Here is a 23049-nt window from a genome sequence, read left to right as displayed (position 1 = left end):
TGCAGCCAAACCCCGTCGCTCTTGAATTTGAAAAAACAAACAAAATTCAAAATTCGAAATCATTTATTTCAACTTAGCTATCAGAATAACACACTTGTTGAATGTCAAAATAAAAATAACAATGTTAACTCTACCACCGGTTCCAAAAAAAGCCACAGTCCTGAGAAGAACCGACGAAACAAACTCAGCGGGTTTTTTTTTTTCTCAATTTTTTTTTTTGAATAATTAAAAATATTTACAATAATCGAAAAAACAAGTCAAAAATACAATAAAAAAAATTATTGAAAAATGAAACAAAACACCAATTTGCATAACATTTAATTCTTGTATAATAAACATTGATTTAATAAAATATACATTCTAATATTTATGTAAACAGACAAAAATTATTGTTCTGATGAAAAGGCACTTTTGTGACAATTTTACAAGTCACTTTATAACAATAATCACAACTACAGTTATTATGTTTTTTTTTATTGCGTAGATGTGTGGTCGAGCTCACAGCCCGCCTGGTGTTAAGTAGTTACTAGAGCCCATGGACATCTACAACGTAAATGCGCAACCCACCTTGAGATATAAGTTCTAAGGTCTCAGTATAGTTACAACGGCTGCCACACTCTTCAAACCGAAACGCATTACTGCTTCACAGCAGAAATAGGCAGGGTGGTGGTGCCTACCAGTGTGGACTTACAAGAAGTTCTACCACCAGTAAAACTAAATGAGAATTGTCAATTTTATAATCCGATAGAATGCATTTATGTAAGGCGTTCAATGTATAAAACTCATATTGTCTTTACATTTCTAGTTAAGCCACTTGAATTCTAAGGGTGCTATTTATCGTCAATAATAAATTTTATATACACTAATAGTTTTTAAATTTTAATATTATCTAGTGAAGGGTTATTTGGTTTGAGCGACATTTTAATTAATCCTATATTGCATATCTTTGTACCTAATTAAATCCGTTATTTATCTGTGTTACATAAATCCAAAACAATTATTAGTAATAGATGAAGAAAAAGTATGTTTGTAGACTAAACGCGATATATATTTCTTATCAATCAACTTCAAAGCTCCCGAGTTCTGCTATAAAAACACTTATACCCATTACCAAAGAATGCTTTAATTATAGGTTTCAATACCGGAATCTAAACTTTTAGTTTACAAGCCTTTCCATATGAAGGCACTCAATCTAAACGTATTAGCCATATCCCAATTGAAGATTCTTTCGCCTTGGGCTGTCCCACCCGCACCAGCCACAACGATCAATGGCATAAAATGCTCAGCGGCTCGCACTGGATGTGCCTCTGTGGCCCCGGGCTGGTCTCTCCAAGAATACAAACCTTCTCGTCTTGATTTCTCATCTTTAGCCGTACACACTTTGGTTAAGTACTCATCGAATTCCATGTTTACAACGTGGTCTTGGTTTCGTCCGAACCTGAACTCTCTCATGTTATGATAGGACATACCGGAGCCTAGGATAGCGATACCTTCTTTGCGGAACTCCTGAAGTGCTTCTCCTAATTCATAATGCTTCTTTGGATCTTGACTGTTCAATACAGATATTTGTACTACGGGAATGTCTGCCGCGGGATTAATCAGAAGCATCGGAACGAAAACTCCGTGGTCCCAACCTCGTTTTGAATCTAATTTAGAGTCTATACCGGAGTTTTTAAGTTTTTCGTGTATTCTATTGGCCAATTCAGGATTCCCTGGTGCGTCGTATCTGTATTTGTAAGATTCAGGGGGGAAGCCGTAGTAGTCAAAGTATAAGTCGTGGTGTTTACCGGATGAAATGGTAACGACGTCTTCCTCCCAGTGCGCTGTGACCAGTATTATCGCTTTCAATTCTTTTAGGTTCACATGCTTTTTAACTTCGTCTCTCAGGAATACAGTTAGTCCAGCGTGTTCCTTGTCCCCCAACAGCGGCAGAGGTCCACCTCCATGGTTGACGAATAGAGCAGGAGCAACCGTAGCCATTGTTCTTAAAGTACCAGTGAAATATTTTAATATATTCATTGACAATATTGACATAAACACTATAAAAACTACTTGTATTAATATAGTCAACGTATTAAGAATCAGCATGAAAACAGTTTATGTTTAGGTTTTAAAAACTACAAACTAATTTAAAGTTAAACCATTATTTGTTCATCATGAAATCTGTCATGATCACGTCAAGATCATATGAAATTAAGAAATCACCCGCTTTGACAACAATGACAACAAATATATTAAGTGTATAATCTATGATGACAACTTAGTCTGTAAAGTGCCGGAGTTTTTGGCGGGAACGCGAGGAGTGATGTTGTGTGATTTGTTTTATTTTGTCTATTTAATGTTTCTTCGGGTTTAAATGTGTAATAATTAATGGTTAACTGTTTAATATCTGTGAAAGTGCACAAATGTGGGAAAATGAAACAAAGCCGCTGGACGTAACTTCTTGGGATCCTCCAAAAAGTCCACTGAAAAATCTTAGTAAATGACTACCATTTTACTGAGATTATATTTTATCCCATATCATCTCATTTAATTTCATTTAATTTCATCCCAGTTGATTAATGTCTCAAATTAATCATCTTCATTTCATTTCACCCCATAATATCATTTTTCATCAAAATATGAATATAAATTAAAATAAGACATGACTTAAAGGTCTAAGTTACCAGGTCATAAAATCCCTTAAAAAAATGTTAAGTGCCATTTTTCAGAATTGAAAAGCGAAGGTATCACACCACACAGCTTAATTTTTTGGATATTCTGTTTTATGAAAAGTGTTAAGAGCAAAAAAATAAAAGAGAAAAAAGAAGAAGGATGAAATTATTTTGGAAGATCCTGAGTAGCTACTTTCAGCGGCTTTGTTTCATTTTCCCACATTTGTCCAATTATTATTCACAGCTACTAAACAGTTAAAAAACCACCGTTATTACATTACACCGTTATTAAACATGACATACAATATATTAAAACAAATCAGAGTAATTCGCACAACTGAGTCAGTTGAGTAATATGTAATTCCCATAGAGTTACTATTTAGTTGTAGGTACTTTTTAACTCCATGTTCCATTTTACCAATAGGCATGACATAGGTATCTTGACATACAGCCTAACATTTAGGCTTTCTTCTTCTTATCCTTATCCAGGGCGGGTACCACGTTGTCTCATTCCAAGCGGCGTGCGTGCATGCCAGGATGCCTCTCTAGGACCTGGAGGCGGAGGCGGTCCAGCGGTTTACGCGGCCGACCATACGACATCCGTTCCAGGGGGAACCGCGCTCTCGCTCAGCGAAAGTTGGAAGGCGAAGGCTCCGATCTCCGCGGGTCGTGCTCGAGGCGTGATCTCACCGACTATATTAGAATTATTTTGTCAGTGCAGTTTGGGTCATAAAACATAGCCCGGCTAGGGTGGTGAGAATGTTGCGCGGGCGCAACGTCATTGTCCATAAAAACAAATGAGTCATCGAAGGCAAGTACACGGCGGCGGGGCGGTATACGAAGGGTGGTGAGACATTGTTATGTTATGAGTAATTTGTTGTACTTACCTGCAAATTATAGTACATATGTCGAAGAGAAATGTGTTTTTATGAATTCACTCTCTGAATTTCTTTAGTGACACAATGACTACTCCTTTGTTTTGTACCAAAACTGTAGAATTCATTCAAAATAATATTTGCACGTGTTGTTATCAACAATGTGTTAAAAATTTTCACTGAAATGAATATAGATCTCGAAAAGTTACAGTGTTAATTTCTGCCGTTCTCGTTAACTTGCTGCGGCGATATGTGGTGTAAGTGTTCGATTGGTGATTTTTACTTTCATTTTTATCACTAACCCATAAAATGACAAAACTAAATACACTATCGATAACGCTTATCGAAAACAATAATGCGCATCACTATGCCCTGGACGGGCTCGTGAGTGGAAGAGAGAGCGAAATATTCGCTTCACCGCTCCGACTATTTATGACGACCCAAACTGCACGGACAAAATAATTCTACTATAGTGGACCCCATCTACCGGGGGACTATCGGGGCTATTCGTCCGATCCTCTCGGACTAGGTGAATAGCGACCGAGGACATCTCACCTTCCGGACGACGTAGGTTGCTCAAGGGACGCGCTACCTGCATCTCGTTGTCAAGATAGGGCCGGACTGAATTCACTCGTCGAACCCTCGATCCGTAATGTTATGTTTAGAGCGACGTCGAGCGGTACAAAACTTATTGACGGCCTTCTTCGAAGTTAAAGAAATCATATTATATCGAGGAGTGAAACGCTATTCGGTATAAGCCATAGATTATACACTTATTATACTTGAGATAGATGCGCAACTCTCATTTTTATTTTTGCTTTAGTTAGAGCCCAGGACAGCAGGCGTCGCTGCTGTCGATTATTAGTCTCCCTACCCACCACCAGGTGGCTTTTTTAGTAATTTTAATATTTTTTATAATTAACTCTCTTTATGAAAAAATCTTATCGTTTAGAATCGCTGAAATTCCCGGTAGTACTTATGAAATATTAAAGAACGTTTGATTGTGTTCAGCATTCTAATCGATAAGACCTTTTCATACAGAGAGAAAACAGTTTTTTAAAATAAAAAGCTGTAATTCTCTGTAAGCTATTTAATTTCCCTATATTACAAACAATTTACTGTTAAAAGATAGTATGAACGTGCAATTTTATAAAATTTCGAATAACAATAACTCCTCTAGATTAATCCTACTAGAGTACTTAATAACATTAAATCGAAAGTTATCTAAAAGTTAAATAAGTCTAGATAATCAAATCATTCCATCTCAATTAAGTCATTCGTGCGAAATATAAACATGTCAGCTTTCCATTACAAACATAGTAGACAATTTGAATTAAATTTAATAAATTTGTTTCACAATGATAGCAGTTCTTGCTTAAAGTTGATCATGACAGATCATGACCTTGTACGAAAATCTTACATCTATAAACACTACCTATGCTTCGTCATACAATAATTGTCATTTAAACTAGTATTGTAGAGATAATACACACACTAAAGTGAATACTAAATTATTCTTAGCACTCTTATAAATATTTACACATTTAAGAAACAATTAACCCACAATTGTTCATAATATGTGACATTTTGTTCTGCACAAAACGTTTTTTACATAATTTGAAAAAAAAAAAAAAATTTGGAAAAATTGTAATGATGATTTAAAGTACTCTTAAATATTGATAGTTTGTACTTAATGACGCTTATAGAAATCTTAGACATGATTACAATAGTTATAGTTTTATTTCCCTTCTAATTTATTTCTATTCTGACGTTTCTGACGCTTTAGCTTTGGTAATACTAGATGAAACAAACAGCAGATTGAAAGAAAATCATCTTAAAGTTAATTACATTCATTGCAAACCATTAGTTTGAATTTTGTTACAAAAGAAACTGATGTTCGTTACATGCAAATGAATTATAAACATACACATGCAAACATAAAATGTAAATTTATCTTTTAATCCAAATTAAATGTACATTAATATTACATCTAAGAAAGGGTTTCGAAAATTTTTATTGCCCTCAACGGCAGACGAGTACGCAGCCCGGCTCGTGATAAGTGGTCACCAGTGCTTATAAACTTTAGCGGTGCCATAAAAAAAAAAAAAAAAAAAAAGGGGTCGCTGTCTATCACTTAAGTTTTAATAAATTTTTAATATACTCAGTCACAAGCATATTGATTTCACAGAATGAAAATGTAAGAAACGTAATCATGTTTGGGCATTGTCGTTTATATCTGCTCATACAGAAAACACGACTTAGCTAATATATTCCACAATAATGCTTTTGAATTACTATTAATTAAAATCATCTTCTCGTAGAATTTACAAAAGGTTATTTACAAAAATTTATATCAGTGTTTTCATATATTACTAACTTACTAATTACAACTATTCAAATGTAATATTATTATACTATAACTATAAGAACTAAACAACCTATTTTAAAACAAAATTGGTATCAATTTAGTTCATATGAACTATTTCAATTATTAATTTATAAATTATAAACATATTTAAAAAAAAAAAGATCTCTTGTGAGTTCACATTCCTTGCTGAATCAGTTCTTCTTCTGAAAAGGAGAAACAAAGTATCTTAAGTATGTAACAAATATTGAAAAAATACGAACATGAAAAATTGAGTGTTAATCTAATCATACTTACATAACCTTCTGCTTCAAATATAGTGCATCAATCTTAATTTTCATGTTTCAGACATTTTATGTGCTCCTTATAATTTTTCCATAAAATTTTGTCATTATCGAACATTTGTCTACAAAAAAATTTATATATATATATATGGTAGAAGGATGAACGTGGTCACAGGCCACTTGGTGTAACTAGGTTATCAAACACCAGAAAACAAAACGTGAATGCCATCATCTAACTTTGGATGTGAGATCAATTGTGCTGTATTTTATTTAAATAGGAAACCATGACTGCTTCCCGACAGAAATAAGCAAGATGGTGATACACATCGGTATAACTTTACAATATGCCCTACCTCAACCATTTATATTCCAGTCAGAAGTTGCAGTATTCTTGTATATTAAACATATTCTATTTTACCACCAAGAAATCAAAATGATTTATAATTATACTAACCAAGTTAATTTAACAAAATCATTTATTTTCTATATTTTTTGTTATAATAATAATATAATCTCATAGATAAAAGAATTAATATCTAAATTGTTTTCAGCTAAATCATGCATGCAGGCAGTACATCCAGTAAAAATCTTTGATTAACATTTTTTTATAATATATCCTGACCCACCACTAATATCAATTGTTCAGTATCAATAGAATAATCTATTTTGAGAATGTCATTAGACTTCTGATTGAAAAACTTTGTAAAGATTTTCATTGGATTAGTGTTGTCTTTCTCACAATTCGCTCCTAGAGAATGAGGTGAACCAAAATTATTAATGAGCAATGTTTTAAAAGCACTAATAAATCGACTACAATTAGGATTAATATTTCTAAAACCGTTACTTCTATTACTACTAAAGAAATTCTCCAATGGATCTTGATTCAAATTTCTAGTTAGTAAATTGCAGATATTGTGGTATTGATTTAAAAAATGCCACAATTCTTTAAATACTTTGATGTTATGGATCCAGTTTTGGATTGAAAGAATTGATTTGTGTTTAATATTTACTACATTATTTTTTATAACAACTGATTTGAATTTAATAGACTCTAATATAGGCAGTAAATCATGCCATAAATTAAAATGAGGAGAATTTCTTTTTAAGCAGTTTTTTTATTGTTTTGGAGAATTTTGATAAGAATGACCATTAAATGAATCAAATAATTTGTCAAATTATAATTTGAGCTCCTCTAAAATTCTGAAAAGAAAAGTGTATAATTCAAAATCAAATATACTTGACAAACTATTCAAATATGGGTTTTAGTCATGAATAGTTTTATGTTCAGTATTAGAGTAGTTTATTAAAAAAGACAGATATTGGCACCTACTTCTGTATGATACACTTTCAATTTTTGTCACATTATTCATACTTGAAGTCAGCACAATTCCACTCAACAACTGTGGCTGATCAATTTCGATGTGAGCTGCATAATTTTGGTCTGAAATATTTACAAACAAATAAATTAATATTGTTATAAGTCTATTTGATGGTAGTATGAAGCACTTTTCAAAATGTCTGTTGCAAAGGCGAATGTTGTTATACATATATTTTTCACTGTTTTCCTGAGATTCTGCACTTAGTACAGATTTCCATTTATTAAATCTCTCAATTTGTTCTATTATCAAACTTCATTCAAATATATAATTAATAATATTTCTGTTAGCAAATGATATAGCGGGAAAATAGTGCAAACTCACTGTTACCAAGGCATCCGAAATAAAATTTCATTCTTGATCTTCGAGGCATGCTGACTATTAATAATAAACTTTCTGTAAGTAATGAAAACAATATACACAGGCATACGAAACTTTTTCGAAGAAAAAGTATTGGAGCCAAGTTATGTCTAAAGAGAATTCGAAACAGTTTCTTAATGCCTAATCGTCTAATATTCTCACAAACTAAAAGTTGCTCCAAATTGATACTAAACCGTAAAATAGCTCACAAACCGAGACCAAACCAAAAACGATTTAAAAAATTAAAGCGTCAGGTATGCCATTTTGAAAACTACAAACTACTACAAAGTTGCCAATCCAAAGTAAAATATTTCTAAAATTTAGTTTTAGTAGCAGTTTATTTCCATGATACTGTTATTTTCCTAACAGAAATATCATTTAATGTAACATAAGACATGTTGGATTTTTGTTAAAAATAAAAAATATTGATAAGTACGGTTTATGTTTCTAACATATATTTTTTTGTTACTGAAATAATTCCAACTTCTACCAACGATAGCATTTTCTATTGAGTCAGAACTCATATCTGCCATCTAGTGAGTTTATTAGATCATTAATGCCTAAACATTACAAAAATGACGTCGCCACAGGAGTAAGATGACGCTAGTTGTATGTTATTTTCCTTTGTATGGGAGTTGCACCCCCCTGGTATAAGCGACATCTTTGCAGCTCTACAGGAGATCAATTTAATGATTAAATTTTGGAAAAAATGTCATAAACAAAAATAATTTTTCAGCTATTATTCGAATGGAGTTGAAGTTCAAAAAACATCGAACTGTCGATACATATTAATTCCAAAACGCACATATAAAGTGTCACATACACAAACTAAACAAAAAGCCTTTGACCTCTCTTCATGTATATTAATATTGAGTTAATAATGAGAAAAGAGAAAACTATACAATACACAATTCAGCCACGCCACTTGTGTCACTTATGTCAGTGAGTGTGGCGGTACAAAAATACTAATGATAAGTGATTACCTACCATCTTAACTCATAGACGGTAAGGTATATAAATATAACGTAGTGATTGCTTGCCCAGCGTTTATAATCTTTAAATTTTTTATCGAAATAAACGATAGCGCGATGTAATATTTTGGCTTATCGACATCTATTGACAGCGTTATGGAAACTTAATTCTAAATGCAAATTTTTCATATTTATTGGCAGTTTTAAAGATGACATCTGTCATCATCTTTTTTTTAAAAGGATTTTATGACCTGGTGACAAAGATCTTTAGGTCATGTCTTATTTTAATTTATATTATTTTTATGAAAAATGATAATATGTATGGAGTGAAATAAAATGAAATGAGATGAGATGATATTGGATGAATATATTTCATCCCGTTTCAGTAAAATGGTGGTTATTTACTGAGACTTTTTCAGAGGGCTTATTGGAGGATCCCAAGAAGTTCCGTCCAGCGACTTTGTTTCATTTTCCAACATTGGTGCACTTTCACAGATATGAAACAGTTAATAAACCACCGTTATTACACATTAAAACCTGAAGAAACACTAAATAGACAAATCACACAGCTTCACTCTATCTATCTCTTAGGTTTATGGCGTTTCCTTTTAGATTTCGCCAATGTCAAATGTATTTATTACTCTGCTTTCTATAGCGGGCTTCGTGAACGAGCAAGGTCATAGATATTCACTAAGAAGTAAGTAAGTAGCTAAGAATGTTTGATGACAGGATCTCTGTTGATTTACCTAAAACAATATACATACAATATACATACAACATATATATACAGGGGTTAGTTCGATAACAGACAGACAAACTACAGCTTAATATTATTATGGTTAATGAATGTACTAAGAATATAAACGAAAGGGGAGTTGACAAGGGAAAGAAGAGATTTGAGATCAATGGAGCGAGGAATATCAGGAGGAAGGAGATCATAGAGGGAGGAAGATAGACGAGGACAACTGAAAAACATGTGATTCAAACAGCTTCACTCCGCGCGTTCCCGCTAAAAAGTCCTGTCATCATGTTAAAGATAATCCATAGATTACATAGAATCATGGAGTTACGTTGTAGGTACTTATTAACTCCATGCATAGAATACACATAATATTAAAAATTATGAATTTTTTATTAACAAAAAGTCAAATCAAAATAATTTAACATAACTCAACCCACACAGTAGAATAGATCTTCCAACGCGCTTGAAGGAGGCACAGTCCCCAAGATACTGGCTACGTTGCCTCGTTGGACAGCCAGACTCACTCTCTGTGCAAAGTACCAGCCAGCCTTAGCATCATGTGTAACCTCCTTCAAGCGTTTGGAGATTTCTGTAAAAAAATTCTTTGCTTCAGGGCCCCAAGGGCCCATCGTCTCAACCGCGAAAGGCAAAAAAGAATAAGAAGACCCCAAACCCGAATACTTCCGCTTTTTTGTAATTTCTGCTGAAGCTGCAGCTGAACCGGGGCGGGACGAAGTACCATCTAAATGACAGGGAGCCACAGTATCCACACAAGTAGCATCCCATACCAGGCACCTACCAACTGACCATGGAATCAGCGTGACTCCATCGGGCCTTTTCCCATCTGACCTCAAAATTCCGATGGGTTCCAAGACAGCCGGAACATTGACTGTAGTGAGCGCCCTTCTTATCATATCACATAATATTTAAAATACTTATCCACCATTGTCAGTTGGAAATGTTTACAATTTATTATTATTACAGTACACTTTCGTAAATTAAAAATTGATCTGGATCCAGACCATATTTGTCAAATCTTATCTTCATTTGTTTTTACTATTTTGGAAATAACAATGGTGGGAAGATTTTCCACCAAGCGGGTGACATTGTTTCGTTTTTTTTAAGCTGATAGCCTTTAGAGGCTTTATCAGCGTTATCCTAGCGTGTAGGTGAGCTCTCGGGGCTCAAACTGGAGGTGTTGCTAACACTGACCCTAGCAAGAGGCCCACTGAGAAGATTCGGCGAGAAACTCAGTGGGCTGTGTCTGTGGGTTAATTTACTCGCCGAGCAAGTGGCGGGTTCGACGAGGACGCTGACCAGCACGACAGTGCTCCGAAAGCTGATGATGATCTATTACGATGATTATTATTTGTATGTTTTTTTTTTTTGTTGCTTAGATGGATGGACGAGCTCACAGCCCACCTGGTGTTAAGTGGTTACTGGAGCCCATAGACATCTACAACGTAAATGCGCCACCCACCTCGAGATATAAGTTCTAAGGTCTCAGTATAGTTACAACGGCTACCCCACCCTTCGAACCGAAACGCATTACTGCTTCACGGCGGAAATAGGCGGGGTGGTGGTACCTACCCGTGCGGACTCACAAGAGGTCCTACCACCAGTGATTACGCAAATTATAATTTTGCGGGTTTGGTTTTTATTACACGATGTTATTCCTTCACCGTGGAAGTCAATCGTGAACATTTGTGGAGTACGTATTTCATTAGAAAAATTGGTACCCGCCTGCGGGATTCGAACACCGGTGCATCGCTACATACGAATGCACCGGACGTCTTATCCTTTAGGCCACGACGACTTCACAAGTCTGCTTGTCTTAAAAATGTTTTAACCATTACATTGTTATCATAACAACATATTTCAACTTCACCAGACTGATGACGATTCATCTAGAATCACTGCAATAGACATTTTATCTTGCTACAATAGCAATTTTATCTTGTTACTTTGCGTTCCTGCCAAAAACAATAGTTTTTTAAAATAATCTACTTACGGCTAACGGCTACGAAGCCTTACAGTCTTACTTAAATATAATTTTTACGTAGCAGTTCACACGTAATTAAATGAAACGTGATGAGATGGATATATATAATAAAGTAAGTGAAGCGAAGCTGTGGTTTTTTAATGAAGCTTGTGGACTTTTTTGAAGAACTTGAAAATCCACGTACAGCAGTTAAGTTTCATTTTTTTACATTTCTCTATAGACGCTAAACAGTTAGTTCTGTTATAATACATTTAAAGCTGGAGAAACACCACATTAACAATATAAAACAATTCACGCAACTTCGCTCTACGCGTTCCCCCCCAAAAGACTCATAATGTTTTTTGTTGACAACTTTACTAATTTGTTTATAAGTTAGTTTTGTTATAAAAAAAAAACTAATCAAATAATCGACTAAATTTAAAGCAAGCTAGAAAGAAATGGAACGTTAAATAGAAAGAGAGAACATCTTTCATCAATGATCAAAAATGGCGTCTCACTGAGTTGTCCTTTTCACACTGCCGCAAACCGACATTTCTCAAATTACACACGGAAAACAAAGACTAATGTTTATTTACATCACAGAATGCCATCGGTTTTCATTTAAAACTGTTAAATACACTAAGTATCAATGAGAATCTCAACTAAGATCGTACAATGTCGTTGACTGGGTGCGGCGTTGACAATAAAGTTTATTTAATAGTGTTATAAAATTAAAAATTTAAAAAAATGGACAAGAAAAGTAAAAAGAAGACTGTTATAAAACGTAAAAGTGACGAACCTGGCGAGGGCGACAAGAAGAAGACTATGGTCAATCGTAAAAGTGACGAAAAAGAAAAAGTTGAAGTCGTGTCGAATCAAGTCGTTGAAGTACCCGTTGAGGGTCAACAAATAGTACACACTGGCCAGTTAGTCGAAGGGAACTTCGAGCAGCCTGTCTTCGTCAACATGAAAGGGGAGCCAGTGCAGCTCGGTCCGAACACTGTCATCCTTTACGAGCAGAGCGGGAACCCCTCGAATTTTGCTTTTGGCGGTATGTGGACTATGGACTCCTCGGGCAGAATAGTTATGGCAGAAACGATATATGACGTCAAAGGTGAACCGGAAGAAGAGACCGGTAACTTCGTACAAAACAACACTGAAGTCAGTACTGTGAGTGAAATTCTATTTAGATCCTCTTTCGAAGCTCTACAAGGTTGGTTATTGTAGTCTAGGCATACTACTTTGATTATCACCCAAGCTCGGGCTTGAAAACACTATTTAATGATTATAATAACAGTTCTATATTTAAAATTTATATATTTAGATGGTACCTATAAAATGTATAGCGGTACTTGGGCGGCCTAAGTACCGCTGGTCTGACGCTGTGGAGGGAAATTTACGTGAGCTCCAAGTGTCGGACTGGCAAGGTGTTGCACAGCTCCGAGATGAGTGGCAAAGTTGATTGTCGGAGCCCAAGACCTACTTCGGGGTCATAGGTCTATGACCATATATTTATACTACTAAGTATAAAATGCATTAATGTACTATGCCACTAGTATATAAAATGAAACAGTGTTTATTTTGTTCATTATCTATACTTCTATACTAATATTATAAAGAGGAAAGATTTGTTTGTTTGTTTGTTTCGAATAGGCTCCGAAACTACTGGACCGATTTGAAAAATTCTTTTTCCATTAGAAGCCGACATTGTCCCTGATGAACATAGGCTACTTTTTTTAATTTTTTTTTTTTTTGTTTCATATGTGTTTTAATGTTTCCGAAGCGAAGCGAGGGCGGGTCGCTAGTATAGTAATAAAGTAGTAATAAGGATTCGAACCTTGAGTATCACTTCAAGAGTTTTAAATAAAAACTTCCAAAAAATAAATTAAAGTTCAATATGAAGAAAATGTGTGACCAAAGAATACCTAAGTTCATCATTTTTGCCACATACCATCACACTCAGGATTGAATTTTGCTCCACGTTATTACTGGAGCTCTATGATGTGTACTTCTTCAAATGGCATTGGAAATCAGTCCTAAGCAGAAGGCAGTAGCTTGGCTTTTCTCTGATCATTATTAATGTCTATGAGCAATGATTATATTACTTACTATCAAATGGGCTTCTCTCTATATAGCAATGCTTCAACCACCTGCAGGGTCAATAAATAAGTTGTGCTGGCATGAAGTTTCTCTGAATCCCACCAGTCAAAGCCTTAATATTTAAGATATATCTTTATACAAAGCAAGTAACATATTTTTAATTTATTGCTTAGTTGGGTGGACGAGCTCACAGCCCACCTGGTGTTAAGGGGTTACTGGAGCCCATAGACATTTACAACGTAAATGCGTCACCCACCTTGAGATATAAGTTCTAAGATCTCAGTATAGTTACAACAGTTGCCCTACCCTTCAAACCAAAACGCTTTACTGCTTCACTACAGAAATAGGCGGGGTGGTGGTACCTACCCGCGCGGACTCACAAGAGGTCCCACCACCAGTAATTACGCAAATTATAATTTTGCAGGTTTGATTTTTGTTATTATTCCTTCACCGTGGAATTCAGTCGTGAACATTTGCTGAGTTCGTATTTCATTAGAAAAATTGGTACCCGCCTGGGATTCGAACACCGGTGCATCGCTCAAGACGAATGCACCAGACGTCTTATCCTTTAGGCCACGACGACTTGTAATATGAACCACTTTTAATTCTAGCAACAAGTCACCGAGCAACCGAACACGTTCCAACAGTTTGAGATCAGCAATGTAACTAGTAATAGTAATGTCGAACAACAAGAATACGAAGTGGCGATCATTGAGAATCCAAATACAGAGACCACGGAAAGGTATAATATTTTTTTGACTAAACTGAACAGCCTTATGTTTTTTTTTTATTTCTTAGATTGGTGGACAATTATTGGTATTTTGTACATATATAATCTCTAATGTGTATAAAACACATGTATGTTTATGTGTGTCTCATAATGGTTACAATTTTCCTTAAAACGGTTTATAGAAACATACATTTTTCATTCAATTTCAGAACGACAGAAACACAAGTGATCACGACCGAGGAACAGCTAATAGCCGCAGGCACGGGTGCAATCCGCTGGTTAAATCAGAAATATGATTTTGTTGTTAGAAAACTCCAATTGAATTACGGTATGTAAATTATTATGTGTGACTATAATATATAATAATATATATAGTAAAAACTCTATTTGCGGTTGTGGTTGGAGTTGTATGTAATATGTTTTGTAAATATGCTGCGAATACAGAAACCGTGAATATGTAATGATAATTTACATATTATTTGGGATTTGTTATTGGGGACATTATATGGGATTATAGGGGTTACGTTCAAAAATAGTTGTTTTTTTTTTATTTCATATAAAAAAATTAAATTAATTGAAGTTTTTGACAATATATTCTAGATAACAGTTGTAATAAGGTATATTTTACTTTTTTAATTAGTCTATTTGATGACACTTTCACAAAGTATTTTAATTGTGGATATAACAGATCTGTAAATAAATAAATAAATTTAACTGCGAATAAAGGAATTGTGACCCAATTACTTTGTTTTATAATTTGCGCATATTGAAAACATTATTATGGATTTTTTACGGTAGTGCTAGGTATTAAATAATAGAACCTTTGGCTATGTGTTACTCACTGGTGTTAGGACCTCTTGTGAGTCTGCACGGGTAAGTGTCCTGCCTATTTCAGCCATGAATTAGTGATGTGTTTCAATTTGAAGGGCGGGACAGCCATGGTAACTATATTGAGACCTTAGAACTCATATCTCAAGGTGGGTGGTGGTATTTACGTTGTAGATGTCTATGGGCTCCAGTAACCACTTCTATTCCATTCTATTCTATTCTTCTAAGATTTGAAAATATACGCTCCACAGATGCAGGTGTAAAACTGCTTCATTCGCAATCCGGCTGTATACAGTGCATATACCTGACGACTCCGGGAATGCAGTTGGCATTCAACTCAGTGCCGCAGTTCCTTTGCATAGAAACAGGTAAAAAAATAGTTTTTTTCTTTCTTTTTCTTAGATGGATGTACGAGCTCACGGCCCACCTGGTGTTAAGTGGTTACTGGAGCTCATAGACATCTACAACGCAAATGCGCCACCCACCTTGAGATATAAGTTCTAAGGTCTCAAGTATAGTTACAACGGCTGCCCCGCCCTTCAGACCGAAACGCATTACTGCCAGTAAAAACTTTTTGTTAACTTTACTTTACAACTTTACATTGGCAATGTTCCATTTGAGTGATAGTAAGATGGTGTACTACTAGAATTGTATGTGACAGTCTGACTTACTGAAGAGGGCATCCCTTTTTATTTTTGTGACCGTGAATGTCACTTGAATCTCCAGCACCAAAGTTGATACTGTCTTACTATGAATCACCTGGTGTGTTACTTGTTTATATTTGTAAAGAAAAACCTTGTTTATGCAATTTTTTTAGAAAACCTTTTTAATTTTTTAAAATTCTTGAATTAAATAAAGCTGAATTTGTTGTTTTTCTCAATGACAGAGAGTTAAGTTAATCCATATAAGGAAACTTTTTCTAATACTTCTTCTCACTTCACTTTTCTAATACATATATCTAATATATATATCTATATCTAATTAAAGAAAAAAAAATCTTATATGGATTAACTGACTCTCTGTTATTGAGAAAAAAAACGAATTCAGCTTTTTTTAATTCAAGAATACCGTATTTATAATAAGTAATTTGTGGAAAATAAAGGCTTTAAATTAAGTCTTTTATTATTGTTTAACCACTTTTAGATTATTCCATATCATTATATATTCATAACTCTTTTAATAAATCAAGATATCAACTGAATACTATCATTTTGCTATTTTGATATCTTACCATAAGGAGCACCTCAGACTTGAACTGCATATATAATGTGTTGCTATATGACCCATGGACCAAATCATTACAAAAATATTCAATTTCTTAAACATAGCATTGTACTTGATTTTCCATGGCTGTGATTGACCTTCAAAAAAAACATGTGTGCAATTCACACGTGGTAGAAGTGAAACCTTCCAAAATTAAAATACAATTATCCTAAACGTCTTAAGTATATGTAAAATTTTGTCTGTAGTAAATAATTGTAAGGTAGCGCCCTCTGTGAATTGATATTTTAATTTCACGTATAATCCTAAATTAAAATTCACTACAAGAGCTTTCATACACACGTTAGTATTAAAAAATCTCACAGATGGCGCTGTATTAAATAGTATGTATATTTCTATCTCATTCTTTGCTGGCTTCATCCTACACATTTTTGTATTTGTGTCTCTTACCTGTCGTTTTTTCCGTTGCATCCGGTTTGAAATCACAACGATTCTAAAGAAGTTTTCACTTCAAAAATTAGATATTTATTATTTTACTGGTGTAATGTTCAAGTTTGACTATGTCTACTATTATACAAATTATTTACTAAGTTTGATAAAAAAAAAAACCTTTTAGTGGTATATTTGTTTAAGGAGATATCCGCATTGTCATAAGCCATACTGATGAAAACCACAATAAATCATATAATAATAAAGTAGATAATGACTGAGCTTTCCTGGGTATTTTTTTTTATAAATTGTGTTTTTTAGAAATTATATTTAAATACGAATTACATATTGATAAAATGATAAAATATGAATAATATTTTTCGATCTTTCTAACAGAATAATAAAAAAATATGAACTGGTTATTTAAAGAAAAAATCAAAATTATCGATAAAGTTTATTATTGAAAACACGAATAAAACAACATTTTCTGAAAATAAATCGTAGCTAGATCGATTTATCGCCCCCGAAATCCCCTGTATACTAAATTTTATGAAAATCGTTGGAGCCGTTTCCGAGATTCAGATTATACATATATATATATATATATATATATATATATTTATATACAAGAATTGCTCGTTTAAATATATAAGATATACACAACATAAATCCTATAATCATATTAATCTGTAATTATTTCGCAATTTACAGGCATAGAATTCAACAGTCCTATACCGACTACTGGTAATGGCAACACTGCTTCGGTCAAGAACAATGTAACACTATTCTTAGCCGAAGATGGTAACGGGAAATCGGTTATAGTCAGCGCTGGTAAGTTTGTTGAGTCTCTGTATCGGGCAAGGATTAATAAGACACGTGTTCAGTTAAGTGACTAACGTGTATTGGGATTACAACCTAACGTGCTATCGGCAGCCCGACAATCCCGAGACTGACGTAGCATCACTGCAATATAATTACCGCTAACACATACATAATATAATTGTTAGTTTCTAAGGGGACATTTGTGGTCCCTACAAGTTCATATTTAAATCAGGGTAGGATGTGTTGTGAAGTATATTTTGATCGGTTAGAAAATATTATTATGTCTGGGGGGGAATCTATCTCTCTGTCTGGGAGGCTGGTTCTTGAAATGATCATATTCGACCTAGGTAAAGAGATAATGGATCCACTTTTGGTGCTTTTAAGTTCTTAAAGTCTTTAAGTCTAGAACACAGTCCACAGAACTTATCGTCGGATCTTCTCATTGGGTCGCGATTCCGATCCTGTGGTAGATTCAGCAAAGCACTGCTCTTGCGAGGGCTAATGTTAGCAAATTCTCTCAAGTTGAACCCGTAAACTCGCCTACACATCCGAGTGTAGCTGGAATATGTAAGAAAAGAGAAGTGAAATGAGAATGAAATTTGTCAGATGGTGATGTTACTAATTATAAACAATGTAAAGTAAAGGATAAGACGTCCGATGCATTCGTATGTAGCGATGCACCGATGTTCGAACCCCGCAGGCGGGTACCAATTTTTCTAATGAAATACGTACTTATCAAATGTTCACGATTGACTTCCACGGCGAAGGAATAACATCGTGTAATAAAAATCAAACTTGCAAAGTTATAATTTGCGTAATTACTGGTGGTAGGACCTCTTGTGAGTCCGTACGGGTAGGCACCACCGCCCTGCCTATTTCTGCCGTGAAGCTGTAATGCGTTTCAGCTTGAAGGGTGGGGCAGCCGTTGTAACTATACTAAGACGTTGTACGTTACGATGTCCATGGTCTCCTGTAACTACTTAACACCAGGTGGGCTGTGAGCTCGTCCACCCAACTAAGCAATAAAAAAAAATGAATGAAAGAAATTTATTACTTGTTGCAGTGAATTATATTCTAATATAATCTGTAATAAATATACTGGACTCGAATGCAACTAGGATGTTGATAGGATTGATTAGTATTTTAAAATTATATTTTCAGGAATATCAACATTGATCGGTGACGATCTAACGTGGCTGCTGGAGACGTTTAAATCTTGTAATCCTGCCTGGAGACAAGTGAGATGCGTCGTCTGCGATCCAACGAAATGTCAACAGGTAAACACTCTGTGAAACAACATTTTTTGAAAATTTTGATCCGATAGTAGATTTTTTTTCCTATACAAACTTTTTTGCTCCGACGCCTTAGGCAATTGTTCTTTTTTTTATTTCTTAGATGCTAGACGAGCTCACAGCCCACCTGGTGTTAAGTGGATACTGGAGCCCATGGACATCTACGACGTAAATGCGCCACCCACCTTGAGATATAAGTTCTGAGGTCTACTAGTTACAACGGCTGCCCCGCCCTTCAAACCGAAACGCATTACTGCTTCACGGCAGAAATGGACAGGGCGGTGGTACCTACCCGTGCGGACTCACAAAAGGTCCTACCACCAGTGAAAATATGTCAATGTTATAGTATACACAAAAATGCGGGTGGTTAGACAAAAAACAATTCTAAATACAAATAAATTTGATCAGTGTGTTTAGTGCGAGTTTTTTAACGTTCTCGATAGCGTAAAAGTTAACTCGAATTTGCATGCAGTTGGAACAGCAGCGCCCCTAGCGGCAAACGTAGGCAAACGCTCCAACTCCATACAAATCTTATCTTATCTTATACCTTTAAACGAGCAATTCTTGTATATTAGTATATATATAATCTGAATCCCGGAAACGGCTCCAACGATTTTCATAAAATTTAGTATACAGGTGATTTCGGGGGCGATAAATCGATCTAGCTACGATTTTTTTTCAGAAAATGTTGTTTTATTCGTGTTTCCACTATCAACTCTTCCCGACATTTATTGACGAATATTAAATAATACTATTTTTCTTAATTTAGGCCAACTAACCGCTTTAAAGACACAACAAGATGGCGTTATCAAAAAAAAACATCATCTAGTTTGAATTAACTGTTACGCTATCGAGGACGTTAAAATACTCGCACTAAGCACACTGTTTTTTCCAGACGCGAATCTGTGATTTTAAGAACAGCCCAAACAAAATATGTAGATAATAGTTTTTCATATACAGGGTGTAAACTGACTATGCCTGAAATTGAATTCGGATAACTTATAATTAAACAGTAGTTTAATTTTACTTTAGTAGTTAAATTTCGTGTAATAAAAATCAAACCCGCAAAATTATAATTTGCGTAATTACTGGTGGTAGGACCTCTTGTGAGTCCGCGCGGGTAGGTACCACCGCCCTGCCCATTTCTGCCGTGAATCAATAATGCGTTTCGGTTTGAAGGGCGGGGCAGCCGTTGTAACTATACTGAGACCTTGAAACTCATATCTCAAGGTGGGTGGCGGCATTTACGTTGTAGATGTCTATGGGCTACAATAACCACTTAACACCAGGTGAGCTGTGAGCTTGTCTAACCATCAAAGCAATAAATAAATAATTGAAATTTAAATGAACCTCAAAGCTATTGAGTAAAAATACATTTTCTATTTTTAAATATACAAAAAAATAGGTTCTGTGTGCTTATGTTTGCAATGCTAGGAAGTTACTTGACGAAGTGATTTCAGATATGTTCACAATATTGAATTTTAAAAGAAGAGCATGTATTTTCTTTTTGAAGTCTGCGGAGTCTGTGTGAACTTAAATTGTGAATTCAACAAATTGATTTTTTTCCTCGACATATCTGTTAGATACATAGTATTTGCACACACTTTTTTTAGAGGGAACCTGAAGAGAGAAGTATGAATTATTAATTTTTTAAAACTTTTAAAAAAAAATTTTTTTAATGTAGTGTTTGTTCGTGTGTTGAATGTGTAATAGTTGTATTGACTCTTTAGCATTTGTAACAAAGTTACTGGAGTTGCTTCTCGGGACAAGAAACTGAACACTGAAAAAGTTTCAGTAAAGGACCTATCATTTTACTGGACCTTTTTTTTATTCCGTCTCATTTAATTTCATCCTCATAAAAGAATAGTAAGAAAAAAAAGAGGAAAAAAAATTGGCTTAAAAGTCTCGTTACCAGGGCATAATAAAAAAAGTTGGTGACATCATAAAAAAAAAACTCACCCTTCTATCGAAATAAGCTATCTCCGTGCATTTTAAAGCAATCATAAAATTTGTTAATCGTTAACTTATTTTAATAATAATAATATAACTCTTTATTTATTTAACTTCTTAATATGTACAGAGTAAACTAATAAAACAAAAGTCGGTGATATAAATTGGCGGCCTTATCGCTGAAAGCGATCTCTTCCAGGCAACCTTGCAGGGAGAGGAATGAGTGAACTGGACGGTGCTATATCTTAATAAACTTACATAAAAATATATACTTAAGTACACATGTGAAAAATAAATACCATATAAGATAAACTTACATACGATTAAATACAAATAAATACTAAAAATATACAAGATAAAATACAAAAGAAGTAGGAAATTAATTTACCCTTTACATTTTTTTTTTTTTTGCGTTATTTTCAATAGTATTATTTATCGTATTGAACTGTATACATTTCAGGCGGCCCGGAGCGCGTTTCCATCCGCCCACGTGACGTGCTCGGTGTGGCAGGCGTCAGCGGCGTTCGCGCGCGCCGCCGCCGCCGCCGACGGGCCGCCTCAACACGAGCTGGCCGCGCGCTGCAAGACGTACGCGCTGGCGCTGCTACGGGGCGACCACACGCCGGCGCAGCTACAGGTGTGCCACACGCGCTTACTAACGAGACGTCAGACGCCATTTTTTTTTAACTATGGGTGGACGAGCTCGCAGCCCACCTGGTGTTAAGCGGTTACCGAATTTTGAAGCCGTCGTGGCCTAAAATCAAACCCACAAAATTATAATTTGCGTAATTAATGGTAGTAGGATCTCTTGTGAGTCCGCACGGGTAGGTACCACCGCCCTGCTTATTTCTGCCGTGAAGCAGTAATGCGTTTCAGTTTGAAGGGTTGGGCAGCCGTTGCTAGGGTTCGTGTTAGCAACGTCGTCAGCTTCGGTCAACAATAGTAACTAGATACACGGTCGGTGCAGAAAATCCGTCTCGTCAAATAACAGCTCACTTGAAATGTGAGCTGTTATTTTGTTTAGTTCACTTCAAACACAGCCAATGTCAACCCGTCTCACAATGCCGCAGTGTGTATTCAAAAGTTGCAAAAGTAATGCCCGAAAAAGCAATTTAACGGCTGGAGTATCTTACTTTCGGTAAGTACATGAAGTATAAACTATATTTTAAACTTTAAACTAATAAATAATATTAAATTTTGAACAAAATTACCGATTTTTAGCCACCGCTACAAATGTTGGCCAAGGCTCGGCCAACACATAGACAAACGTTTGTTTAACAGAACAGTAAACGCACGGAGTAGATTTGTGTTTTAATATTTTTTTAAAATTTGTTAGAAGTACTTCAAAATTAGTTGGTTAAAATTGGTTAATGCTGCTTTTGTGTCTGTTTGTTGGACTCTCATTAGATACTTAGCTTTCCTTTTTTATTTTAGCTTTACTAGCAATCACGTGTGCAGAATGGATCTCGATTGTCGCCAGAGAAACAAGAGATGACTTTTATAAGCCAGCTAAGATCTCCGCTCATTGACACTGGACATCTTAGCCTTTCGTGCTCACGGCTACTGAAACGTGGCCGAAGCATTGTAATAAAAATACCGCGCTTGAAACCGTTTAAACGTTGTTTTATTATGTGCACTGGTCGCGAAAACTTAAAAATATACTATAAAAATATATATTACACAAAAACGTAACGCTAATAATATAAGAAATAATGTATAGATACTAACAAACATAAATTTCCAAAACATAAAAAGTAAACAACTAAACTTTTGCTTTTATTCATTAATAAATTATTTTAGTGTTCAACGCGACTCCCTTACCTCCTGTAGTAAGCCGAAAACGAAATTTCAAGAAGCAAAAATAAATAAAACAAAACGATGTTAGTTCTCAGAGCAATAAAAGGAAAAAGTACTTTATTTGTTGTCTCTTAAGGTTGATTTAACATTAAAAGTTGTTTAACATATGTTTTTTTATTTGTAAGTGACAGGATTAATTATTTATTACTTTGCTCATTTTATGTGACGAATGATCGTAAGTATTAGATAATGTTTTGGAGATTTGTGACTTT

At 34.8% G+C, this 23049-nt stretch overlaps 2 protein-coding genes and 3 long non-coding RNA genes across 6 annotated transcripts in view; 3 read left to right on the top strand and 2 right to left on the bottom strand.

The window, feature by feature from the left end:
• Nucleotides 1-305: 305 nt before the first annotated feature.
• LOC114243524 (uncharacterized) lies at nucleotides 306-2220 on the bottom strand. The gene has a single exon (XM_028175042.2). The coding sequence runs from the start codon at nucleotides 2086-2088 to the stop codon at nucleotides 1162-1164; it is 927 nt and encodes a 308-aa protein (XP_028030843.2). The 5' UTR covers nucleotides 2089-2220; the 3' UTR covers nucleotides 306-1161.
• A 2928-nt stretch (nucleotides 2221-5148) lies between these two features.
• On the bottom strand, nucleotides 5149-9084 carry LOC149500058 (uncharacterized). The gene is made up of 4 exons (XR_016325289.1): nucleotides 7879-9084; nucleotides 7509-7619; nucleotides 6192-6300; nucleotides 5149-6100 (listed from the first exon to the last, which is right to left on the bottom strand). It is a non-coding gene; the product is annotated as an uncharacterized LOC149500058 (long non-coding RNA).
• On the top strand, nucleotides 6278-7346 carry LOC149500059 (uncharacterized). The gene is made up of 2 exons (XR_016325293.1): nucleotides 6278-6507; nucleotides 6730-7346. It is a non-coding gene; the product is annotated as an uncharacterized LOC149500059 (long non-coding RNA).
• Nucleotides 9085-12021: 2937 nt separating the features above from the next.
• Nucleotides 12022-23049, top strand: part of LOC114243465 (uncharacterized) — a 34067-nt gene continuing 23039 nt past the window's right edge. For both annotated transcript variants that reach the window (XM_028174972.2, XM_028174971.2), the window contains exons 1-7: nucleotides 12022-12778; nucleotides 14320-14450; nucleotides 14648-14766; nucleotides 15518-15634; nucleotides 17628-17747; nucleotides 18900-19015; nucleotides 21441-21617. In XM_028174972.2, coding sequence (XP_028030773.2) covers nucleotides 12356-12778; nucleotides 14320-14450; nucleotides 14648-14766; nucleotides 15518-15634; nucleotides 17628-17747; nucleotides 18900-19015; nucleotides 21441-21617 — 1203 coding nt within the window. In that variant the 5' untranslated portion in view covers nucleotides 12022-12355. The remainder of the gene's footprint in view (nucleotides 12779-14319; nucleotides 14451-14647; nucleotides 14767-15517; nucleotides 15635-17627; nucleotides 17748-18899; nucleotides 19016-21440; nucleotides 21618-23049) is intronic.
• On the top strand, nucleotides 21646-22942 carry LOC149500057 (uncharacterized). Its single transcript, XR_016325292.1, has 2 exons — nucleotides 21646-22118; nucleotides 22415-22942. It is a non-coding gene; the product is annotated as an uncharacterized LOC149500057 (long non-coding RNA).

Source organism: Bombyx mandarina, chromosome 24, assembly GCF_030267445.1.
Source record: "Bombyx mandarina strain Sakado chromosome 24, ASM3026744v2".
Taxonomy (NCBI): Eukaryota; Metazoa; Arthropoda; class Insecta; order Lepidoptera; family Bombycidae; genus Bombyx; species Bombyx mandarina.
This window is presented reverse-complemented; position numbering and strand designations above follow the sequence as displayed.

Coding starts and splice junctions, on each gene's coding strand:
- LOC114243524 (XM_028175042.2), bottom strand. CDS start 2,088: ATGCTGATTCTTAATACGTTGACTATATTAATACAAGTAGTTTTTATA.